The sequence below is a fragment of the Cetorhinus maximus genome, chromosome 9 (assembly GCF_964194155.1).
Source record: "Cetorhinus maximus chromosome 9, sCetMax3.hap1.1, whole genome shotgun sequence".
Lineage (NCBI taxonomy): Eukaryota > Metazoa > Chordata > Chondrichthyes > Lamniformes > Cetorhinidae > Cetorhinus > Cetorhinus maximus.
Window position 1 is genome coordinate 85,100,295 of NC_135887.1, and position 11,598 is coordinate 85,111,892.

General features: G+C 47.5%; 1 protein-coding gene across 1 annotated transcript in view; it reads left to right on the top strand.

The window, feature by feature from the left end:
• The window catches only part of LOC144685067 (anoctamin-9-like), a 316,975-nt gene that overhangs the window by 256,031 nt on the left and 49,346 nt on the right, over positions 1–11,598 (top strand). The window contains exon 16 of the mRNA XM_078549602.1: positions 2,048–2,184. Within this exon, the coding sequence (XP_078405728.1) occupies positions 2,048–2,184 (137 nt within the window). The remainder of the gene's footprint in view (positions 1–2,047; positions 2,185–11,598) is intronic.

Sequence of the window (11,598 nt, forward strand, 5' to 3'; positions counted from 1 at the left end):
GCTGGACAAAGTGAACCGAATAATTTAAAACATAAAACCCTATCTCCATGTCCCATCTCCTGTGCATTAGTGGCTAGTGAGTCATTATGTGCAGATATCGCCCTCTAACCTATCCTCTAAATTCATTGTCAGTTTCTGAGCTAGTGCTTGTAACAATCACATAAAGTGATAGCGTATGTTCAATAATGCTGAGCTTCCTTCATATATGCGATAGATGGCACTAACATCCTGAACAGCGGAAATGAAAAAGAGGGTCGAGAGTTTGCTTGTAGGGTGAGGGAGAGCAGAGAGAAAGAAGTGGATATTGAAAACATCTATATGAATGGGGTGAAGGAAAAGGCAGAAGAGACAAACACACATGGAGTGACCTTCTTGTATAAAAAAGAAGGGCATGCATTTGTGAAAGTATTGTGAAGTGTTTCTCAAATAAGGCTATCATGAAAGAAGAACTGTTAGTCTGTATGTGAGTTGTGGGTAAGTGAGGTTTGTAACTGTGAGTGTACGAGCATAATGAGCTGAAAGTGTAGTGCAGTGTGCTGCAGTAATTGTAGGGGAATGAATGGTAGTATTGTGAGCACTGTGTTATAATTAATGAGGCTTCGAGTTGTCCAGCTGTGATCAGAAAGTATTTTAGCATTCTTCTTTCCTTTCCTCTTTTTGAATGATTTATTTTTTTCTCTGTCATTGCAGCCAAGTCCTTGGTACACTGCTGACATACTCATTAATCTCTTACAACTGTCTCCTGAGTATATACCTGGAAGGCTTCCTGTCCCCTGAAGATAAAAAGGATGTCTCTCCTCCTTTTCACTGCCTGCATCAAGGTCTCCAGTGTAGCATTAGAGAATCTTGGTGTCCGCTCACCTCGCTGCTCCCAATGCGGTCTCCTTTACATTGGAGAGACCAAACGCAGATTGGGTGACTGCTTTGCGGAACACCTTCGGTCTGTCCGCAAGCATGACCCAGACCGCCCTGTTGCTTGCCATTTCAACACACCACTCTGCTCTCATGCCCACATGTCCGTCCTTGCCCTGCTGCAATGTTCTAGTGAAGCTCAACTCAAACTGGAGGAACAGCACCTCATCTTCCGATTAGGCACTTTGCAGCCTTCCGGACTTAACGCTGAGTTCAACAACTTCAGATCATGAACTCTCTGCTCCATCCCCACTCCCTTTCTGATCCCCCTTTTTTCTAATAATTCATAATTTTTTTTAATATATATATATATTTTTCTTTTCCCACCTATTTCTACTATTTTTACATTTATTTCTATCCGTTGTTTTATCTCCACCTTTTAGCCCATTTCAATCCTTTCCCCCTACCCCACCCCCACTAGGGTCATCTGTCGCTTGCTTGTCCTACTTTCTACCCTTAATGTCACCATTAGCACATTCCTTAGCTAATATCACCACCGTCAACACCCCTTTGTCCTTTTGTCTATGACATCTTTGGCAATCTCTTCTTTGCCTCCACCTATCACTGGCCTTCTATCCAGCTCTACCTGTCCCACCCCACTCAAATAGCTTATATTTCACCTTATTTCTATTTTTCTTTAGTTCTGATGAAGAGTCATACGGACTTAAAACGTTAACTGTATTCCTCTCCGCAGATGCTGTCAGACCTGCTGAGTTTTTCCAGCTTTTTGTTTTTGTTTCAGATTTCCAGCGTCCACAGTATTTTGCTTTACCCTCCTTCGGTCAGTTGTCCTTGGATGTCTGCAGTCAGAGCACATCTCTTCTTTAAGAGTTGCTGACTGCCTTTAAGTAGAATCACACACACTTAATAAGCATGAAGACAGTGAATAACATGGGAATGACTGGTGGTACGTTTGGATGATTAAAATTTGTTGACAGCACGAAAATGCTGGCTACCTTAACCTTAATTGGTGCAAATGGTGCGTGCTTCATCCATTGCACACCCATATTTGTTTGAAATCTGATTGCTAGGCCATAGGATTGTATGAAGTGCAACGTATATTAGGCTAGAATTCATATCTTGATGTTATATAGATCTGTCTACTCATTTACCTTTAATTATCCATGTTTTACAGAGCCTTGAAACATAATTGGAGGAAGAAAACAAGGCTCTCAAAAGAGAATGTAGAGGATGTAACTAAACAATGGATCAAAAACTACAACTTAGATGAATTCAGCTCTTATTATCTTTTCAATGAGTTTTTAGAAATAGGTAAGTCCATTACTTTAAACACATTCTCTCATATGCCCAACCCAAATACTTTCCCCATTATGGTGTAGAACGTATTCACTTTAACATTATTCTTCTATAGTGCTTAAAATAGACTTTTTAGCATTTGCTTTCTTGAAAGACAAAGTACAGCTTTATATAGTACTCTTTACATTTTGTAAATCTCCTAAAGTGTTTCACGGTCAATTAATTATTTTTAAGAATGAAAACAGAAAATGCTGGAAAAACTCAACAGGTCTGACAGCATATGTGGAGAAAGAAACAGAGTTAATGTTTCGTTAACTCTGTTGCTCTCTCCACAGATGCTGTCACACCTGCTGAGTTTTTCCAGCATTTTCTGTTTTTATTCTCAAAAATAATTAATTGACCTTGAAACACTTAAGAAGATTATGTTTCGAGTCCATATGACTCTTCAACTCGGACTCAAAATGTTAACTCTGTTTCTCTCTCCACAGATGCTGTCAGACCTGCTGGGTTTTTCCAGCACTTTCTGTTTTTATTTCAGATTTCCAGCATCTGCAATATTTTGCTTTTACAATTATTTTTAAGTGTTGGTGGGATTTTATGAAGCCTCCAAGGTCAGGAAAGGTGGCGTGCAGATGACTTAATTAGGTGGGATGGGGAATTTCGATTGCCAGATGGTGCGTTGAGATGGAGAGATAAAGTCAGTGGTGTGTTTGCAGCATGTCAGGTATTATACCAGCCCTGTGGCAGGCTCCTACTTGTATTTAATATTTGCATTCGTCAGCATAAAGGTTTTTTACTTACGTCCTACCTCAAGATAAAGTCAGTGGCACACGAGCATCTCATGGCACCTGGTTCATGATAGTTTAAAGGTGGCGTGTACCTGTCAGCTTTGTGCAGTTTTGTGTTAGGTCAGCAGTTTTATTTTTTTAACTCTATGGCCGGAATTTTGATGTTGACGGGCAGGCGGGTTTGGCAGGCCCAGGAATGGCCAGGAAACGGTCAGCCACCTGCGATTGGCCCCCAACCGCAATTTCACGCTGGCGGGTCAATTAAGGCCTGCCCAGTGTGAAACATGGCTACTCACTGGTTGGGTCAGGTGCCTGTCAGCCGCTGGGTCCAATGGCAACCTGGCGGCCAGTTTAAAAATGGCCCAGGCAGCCCTTGGAAGGCTGCCACAGAAGAATGTCTCCACTGCGTCTTCAACATTCAAGTAATGGAGTCGAGTGCAGCTGGACACGGGCAGGTGGGAGGGCAGCTCGGCTGGACACTCAGCCCCCTGCTTTTTGGATGAGTGCCTTGCGGTCCTCCTGGAGGAAGTGGCTACCAGGAAGGACACCCTTGACCCCAGAGATGGGAGGAGGAGGCCACCGCACGTCACAAAGGAGGTTGCAGTGCTGGTTAGCAGCCATAATTCGGTGCGGCACACATGAGTGCAGTGCCGGAAGAGATTCAATGACCTGCTGCACTCAGAAAGGGTGAGTGCCGTGTTGGCATGGGTCAGTGTGCAGAAGTGTTAAGTCATGGCCGTCCCCCCCACTGGACCCCAGGGACGCTACAGCCTGAGTGCCAAATGTCAGTTTCACCGGAGCTGGTCAAGAGGGTGCGCCCTTGCTGCTTGGACTGAGTGCCTTGCGGCTCAAGGGCCACGACTTGGATGTGCCCTGCGAGGTGTTCCTCAGCTGAGGTTGGCCAGGCTGCAATGGCCCTGCATGTGGAGAGTGGATTAATCAATGCTCCTCTGTTCATTCAGGAGAAGGCAGGCCATAACCAATTGGAGAGGCCACAGACAGGCAGAAGCCTGCCCAACCTGCTGCCTCTCACCAGGCATGAGCTGGAGAGCCGGCAGGCTCCATGTGCAACCAGGCATGAAGATGTGGGGGTGCCAGATGAAGGTAAAAACGCAGTGCACAGAGATGAGAGTTTCAGATTGTGCAACTATTCTAGTGTAGTCTCTTCACTGATGGGAGCCTCAAACCTGGAGTCCTCATTGATCATTGAAAGATGATGGCACCATGGTAGAGATCTCCATTGTCTCACCAGGGTGCCTGGCATGCACAGTGATAAAGTGATGACTTTAACTAATGACATGCCTTTATTCTCCCTTAGATTCACCAGCACGCAGTCACCCTCTGGACCCCAAAGCGCCACCCCTAATGCCGGAGGACTACTTGGCTTCATTTTCACCTGCGTCACACCTGCTCTCTGAACCAGGCACCAGTGGAGATACCAGCATTAGATGGGCAGCAGGTGGGCATTAGGTTGGCGGCTAGAATGTTGGTGCACATTGGTGAGTGCACGTCACACTCACTTGAGGTGCAGGCAGAGGCAGAAAGTGCCCAGTGCACCGGCAGTCGTAGGATTGCGAAGGACCAGGACGATGCTCAGTCGAAGGCAGATGATGAGCTTCTGGACTCATCCATTAGGGGGCAGATGCTGGCTGTCCAGCGGGATGTGCGGGAGGATCTAGGGGAGATCCATGAGGGTCTGCGTGCCATAGTCTCCGTGATGGAGGTGTCCATATGGAGCATGAGCCGCATGAGTTGAACCTCATGGCTGAGCGCGCTGCCTCCTCCACTGAGACAGTGGCGACTCTCATGGAGAGGCAGCTCCAGGGACAGAATGAGGGATTCTTGGGGTTGCGCTTGGACTTGCAAGCTCTCACACAAGCAATGACCTCAGGTTGTCAATGCTAGTGTGGAAGAAGGATGAGGCACCCAGTATCTCAGCTAGGTGCCCGTCCATCAATGGTGAGCAGGGAGGTCCGGAGCAACCTCATGTTGGCACAAGCTGCCTGTTGTCTCTGTAGGCTCCTCTCAGGGCTCTCTGAATGACGGCAGCAGCTCCTCCACCCCTCTGCCAGTAACTGCGGCATCTAATGAGGCTATGATAACTGGGGAGACACCAGCCGTGGCACTGGCTGATCCCTCCCAGGCTCCACCGGCCAAAGAACAACCGCCAAGGGCATCAAGGCCAACAAGACAGCAGAGTCAGTAGGCTGTCTCCAATGCCAGTGCCACTGAGTGGGGGGCACCAAAACATAGCACTCGGAAACATAAATTAAGGCACCATGTACACCAGACGGACAGTTCACGGGTGATTTTCTGTTTATTTACGTTTGGTTTATATGTCCGCTGGTGTGGACATCAACACCAGTAATGGTAATATCATTAGGCTTTCAATGTGACAATAACATTAAAGTTGCTTTGGTTCTGATGGCCTGAGTATGCTTCACCAATTTTCCTTCTGGTGCAGGGTACACCAGTATGTAATGCTAGATGTGAGTGGCTGGATACTTTATTGCGCAGGCATTGAGTGGACTTTGGGTGCAAATGAAAGGGTCATTTCAGACATCCAGGATGGAGACAGCAGCCCTGGCATGAGATGGAAGCTTATCTTTGGTAGCCTAGTTGAAGGAGCGTTGGATCAAGGCGTCCCTGCCTCCCTGCAGGTTACCAAGGTTGGCCTCCACGCCCTTAGTGTTTTCCTCATTATGCTCCTCTTCTGACTCACCACTGGATTCATCATCTGTGGCCTGTGCAGATGCGTCAAGATCCTCTTCCTCGCGTGGGACCCCTTGCCAGCGCCAGATTGTGGAGAGCACAGCATGCAACCACGATCAGTGACACCCACTCTGGGGGGTATTGTAATGCACCCCCTGAATGGTCCAGGCATCTGAACAGCATCTTCAGATGGCCTATGGTCCTCTCTACCACCGCCCTTGTGGAAGCATGACTCCTACTGTAATGCTGCTCTGACTCTGTTTTTGGGTTGCAGAGAGGCATCTTGAGCCACCTCTTCAACAGATAGCCCTTGTCACCCAGCAGCCATCCATCCAGCTGGGCTGGAGCACTGAAGAGCCTTGACACTTGGGAGTGTCTCAGGATGTACGCATCATGGGAGCTGCCAGGTTACCTTGCACAGGCTTGCAGAATCTGCATCCTGTGGTCACACACTAACTGCACGTTCATGGAGTGGAATCCCTTCCTGTTGACGCAGACACCTGGCTGACCCGCTGCCGCCTTGATGGCCACATGTGTGCAGTCGATGGCAGCCTGGACGCAGGGGAACCCTGCAATCGCTGCAAAGCCTCTGGCTCGCTCAGCCTGGCTAGCCTCATTTGTATGGTAAAGAACAAAGATCAGTACCTGCCTGAACAGAGCTTCTGTCACCAGCTTGACGCAACTGTGGACAGCTGATTGGAAGACTCCACACAGATCTCCCACTGACCCCTGGAAAGAGCCGGAGACATGGAAGCTGAGGGCCACTGTATCCTTCAGAGCCACTGGCATTGGGTGTCCACCCACACGGTTGGAGCTGATCTCTGGCCCAATCATCTTACAGATGGAGGTCACAGTCTCCCTTGAGAGGCGAAGCCTCCTTCGGTATTGCACCTTAGACATATCGAGGTAGCTGCATCACCACCTGTAAACCCTGGCAGCAGGGTAGTGGCATCTTCTGCAGCCCCTCCTGCTTTGGACTTCCTGCTGGCCCTGCACCCCTTGTGCTTGCGCCTCTCCTCCCATGTGTCCCTCCACTGGAAGCTGCATTGGGACATTTGTCCTCCTCTCCCTTCTGACCCCCTTTTCCTCCTCAGAGGAGGTGCCACCAGAAGAAATCACAATCCCCATTACCAGGGTAATGGAAAGCTGTCTGATACCAGGAAGGGTTCACATGGTTGAATCCTCCGGGGCCTTGCATACACCAGTAAGTCCTGAAGTAAAGCCTGAAAATGCTAAGAATGAAGCCCCGAATGGAGATGAAGCTGCCATATACCAATAAGTCACCAGCAGCAAACTATCTACCAAACCCCTCACTACTCACACTGGCAATGCTGCTGACCCTTTTTATGCTGCCTATGGATGAGATTTTTGAAATTGTCAACTGGCCACATGCCAGTTTTGCCTGTGCATGAAATTGCATGGACAATGAAAAATCGATGTCAATTTTTAATGGCCTTAGCCGGCCTCTTAATTGATGGCAGGCGCGGCTCAGGCACCCGCGTGTGCCCACTGAGCGAAATATAACGCGAGTGCGCGATGATGTTGGGACACTCACCCGACATCATTGCGTGCTATTTTACACTCGAGCGTGTCGGGCGCATGCCCATAAGCCAAGTGAAAAATTTTGGCCTGTGGCACAAGGGAGGGGAGTAGGAGAATAGGCTCTCGCATGGAGGTTTGGGACTGGAAAGAGTGAGCCAATAGTGAGGGGGTTTACGGAGTGGGGTCAGGGCATTGAGGAGTGGTACAGGGACCCAGTGGAGGACAGAGGGTGAGTTCGGGGTTATGGAGGAGTGAAGTGGGACAGACCTGGTGTCATGTGTGGGGTGGAGGGGGGTAATAGGGACATTCAGTCAAAGTAAGAAAATGAGGGGCCTAAAGGGCAGTGTCAGTACTGTCCAAATATGTATCCATCTCAGGGTGTTGGCTGGCAGAGTCCTTTCAGGGCTTTCAGTTCACCTACAACATTTCAATTATCCCCGTTGAGAGTGATCTTGGACAATATCCTTTACAATGCATAAAAGGGAGAGCCAGCTGAGCCTGCAAGTTCAATCATGTACCACAGAGAGGTGAGTACAGCACTGGACACTAACATGAACATTCAGTAAAGAGTTAATGCAAAAACACACAAAAGGAAATTTCCCTAACCCCTCTGTAACCATCAATGCATGCCAACCACAAGGCATGCCAGTACATTTAGCTCCCTAACTAAGCTCATCTCAACAAATAATGATGACGCATACATAAATAAAGTGAAACCAATGTAATGTGAAATATTTACAAGTGAAATTTATATTGAAAAACACAACATGCTACCTTTGTGCCCCTCGCCTTATGTTAATGACAATGTAGTTAAGTAGGAAAGTTGTGGCTGTGATGCAGGGCCTCCTGTTTGACCAGGAGGTAGTTTAAAAGGCTGTCCGTAGATGCAGCATTGTCAGCTGACAGCAGGTTTCACCAATGAACAGGTAGGCCCACCATTAAACCTTGCACGGCACTGGCACTTAGAATTTTAATTGTAATCGCGTGGGGAAAAGGCAAAACAGAGAAAGCAGACGTCACACACAGTTCCGGTTACGATATTGGGAATGACACATTGTCAACAAAATACTGGCCATTGTTACTGTTACTTAGCCTACCATGGTAGCCAATTTGCACTTAGTAACCCACGACCTCCACCAGGCAAGGAGGCACGTCCCGATTCCATCCCAGCCAGAACAGGGATCAAAACCCGTGTACTTGGCACCAATTTGATCCACACTGGCCACCCAGACAACTGAAAAAACTGGCATCCCAAGGAGGTTGAGTTGCTGCAGTAAAATGCACTTTTACATGCATGTTGCAGTCCTGAAGCTATGGATAGTGATGGTGGGTGCTCCAATTCTTTTCCATCACATGGCTGACCTGGAATCTCTCCCATTCATACCACCTGCCATTGGCGTATGTTTGAAGCATTTGTAAGTTGATCCTCAACCTGTTTGCTGTGTTATTGACACATGTTCCTTGGTCATTAAGTCCTAGAGTGGGGCTTGAAGCTGGAGCTTCTGGCTCAGAGGCACGGATGCTACCCACTACATCACAAGACCTCCTCACTCAAAGGCTACAACAAAACAAATTGAAGCTTTTATGTTTTATTGGATACTATTCTATGGGTTTATTAGAAAAATAAAATATATATATATATTTCTGTCGTGCCTTAATATGTCTCAAACATCTTTAAAATGTTTTACATAGAATTAGTTGCTTTGAAGAGCAGACCTGTAGTATGTATGTAGCATACCTATGTATGCAAAATGCAGCAACCAACTTGCATGCAACAAGATACTACAAACAGCAATGAGACAAATACGCAGCATCTGTGGAGGGACAAATAGTATTTTACCAGCCCTTTGAGATTGGGCTGGGAGTTGGGAAGGCTGGCAAAATGGCAAGGGATGGCGACAAGTGGCATGTCCATCATTCTCCTGCTGCCATGTCATTTTGCCAGGGGTGGAAAGGATAGTAGACGGCCTGCCTGCCTGGAGTGCATTTGTGTCACTTAGTAGCCAATTAAGGGCCTCTTTCTGCTTCCATTTGCATTTTACTGGTAATTGGGGTGTCCTCCGGCTCATGGTGAGACTGCCAGGTAAACCCTGGCCACCTCCCAGCGTGGTCTGGATGGGGCCCTTTTTGGGCTCTCTTTGGGACGTGGAGATGCTTCCCTGTGCAATGGTTGCCTCTGTGGCAATTATGCCACCTGCCATCATCAACTGCCCCACACTCACACATGCCAGAAGCTGCCTGACTGGCCCTGGCAACCCCAGTTACCTGACTTTGAGTGTTCCAGTCACTTATGCACCCTCATCCTGATGCTGTAGTCCCAGCAGTGGCCATCGCTAGCAGTGGGGCAGCTGAGCTGTCAGCCATCTGATTTGACCAGCAGCTCTTGGCAGGGGAGTGGTGGCAACCATCCTTAATAGGGACAGAAGCCCCTGCAGCAGCCACTAAATTGGCTGCTGCTGACAAAATGTGACCCAGGTCCTGCTACCCACCACAGCAGGGTCCCCCCCACCCCTCCACATCCTGATTTTGACTCCACTGGCAGGAGGCCTGCCACCTATGCCACCTATATTAAATTCAGCCCAAAGTTTTACGTAGATGATCTTTTTTCACATGCTGCCTCAGTGTTCCCAGCAATTTTTGTTGTTATTCCAAATTTCTGGCATTCTGCAGTATTTTGCTTTTGTTTGAGCAGTTAATGTTTCTTTAGTGGAGTTGGTTAAAGGAGCAGTGTTACTTACGATTGGGAGAATTCTCTGTCCTTTGAATTATAAAATGGGATCTTATCTATTATACATTAAACTCAATATGTTGAGGATGCATTTTATTTAAAATTCATACTAAGTAATTACAAAACTTGTTACTTTCATAGTGTGCACTTTGAAATATATTTTCAATGTTTACGATGTTAGGCTTCCCTGTGCTAGATAATAACTGTTATTTTGAGTGATGGGGTTGAATTTTACCGGCCCCATGGCTACAGGCTTAGAGGGTAGAGCGGTAAAATGGTGGAGAATGGGTTAAAGTGGAACTCCGACGTCTTCCCACCACCAGGTGAATTTTGGCAGACAGCAGGATCGCAATTGTACAGAACGGCAGTAGGCAGACAATCGAAGCTTTTAAGTAACAAAAACAAAAATACCTGGAAAAACTCAGCAGGTCTGACAGCATCTGCGGAGAGGAATACAGTTAACGTTTCAAGTCCGTATGACTCTTCTAGCCAATTATCAGCGATTTCGCGATGTATTTTAAATCTTCTCTGGGGCGCACGGGTTTTATGGAGCATCAGCAACTCTTCTGCTAAAAGGAAGCAAAACCTCAGGAGCAGATGAGTGGTGGCTGCAGGTGTCAGCTTTTGAGCACAGCTGTGTTGTCAAACAGGCAGGCTGATATTCATTCCAGCCAGGGAGTGAAAAGTTAGAGGGGTTGCACAGTGGGAGCCCATATCGCAAGATACTTATTGCTAGGGTCTCTCCCAGTCCACTTCATCTAGTGCAGGCAGCACTGGTGTTTAAGAGGCTTTGAGTCTTGAGGGCTCCAATTCTCGATGGGTGGTATGTACCCAGCATTTGGTTCCTCCAACGAGGAGGAGAGTGGAAGCGAAAGACAGGTTCAGCCTCATGGAACGGGGCTGTAACAGCCAGAGGAGCAGCAGCCTCATGAGCTTGTTTGGGAACATGGAGAAGGAGGCTGCACAGGCTAATGTTCACTGAAGGCACTACCTACCTGAAAGAGTTTACAGACAGAACTCTGCTACATGGAGTTGTTGGAGCACCAGTATCTCTGAAGACTGCATCTGTCCAGGTAGGTGGTAGCAGAGCTATGCAGAATGCTGGTTTGAGGAGTTGAGGCCAATGAGATGTAGTGGCCAGCCATTGCCTGTGGCTATGAAGGTGATCCTGGTGCTCAACTTTTACAATGCAAGATTAGTCCAGGTATTGTCTGAAGACATTTGTGGAACACCCCAGTCAGTGGCCCATCACTGCCTCAAGCAGATGATGGATGCCATGTACCAGAGAACAGGTCAATATATTAAGGTATGCACCAATCAAGCCAGTCAGGCCAAGAGGGCGGTAGGATTTGGGCCATTGCTGGAGCTCCTTGGGTGCAGGGGTTAATCGACTGCACATGTGGCCATCAAGACTCCCGCAGAGCAGCCAGGAACCTTTGTGAACAGGGTGAGGTTCCACTCGCTAAATATTCAATCAGTCTGCAAACACCTCAAAAGGATCTTGCAGGCTAATGTATGGTTCCCCAGAAGCTGCCATAATTTGTACATTCTAAGGCAGTCCCAGGTGCTTTAACTTTTCAGGCCAACCAAATGCCTTTGTGGATGGATACTACGTGACAAGAGATATGCACTAAAGACATGGCCACTTATACCTGTGTA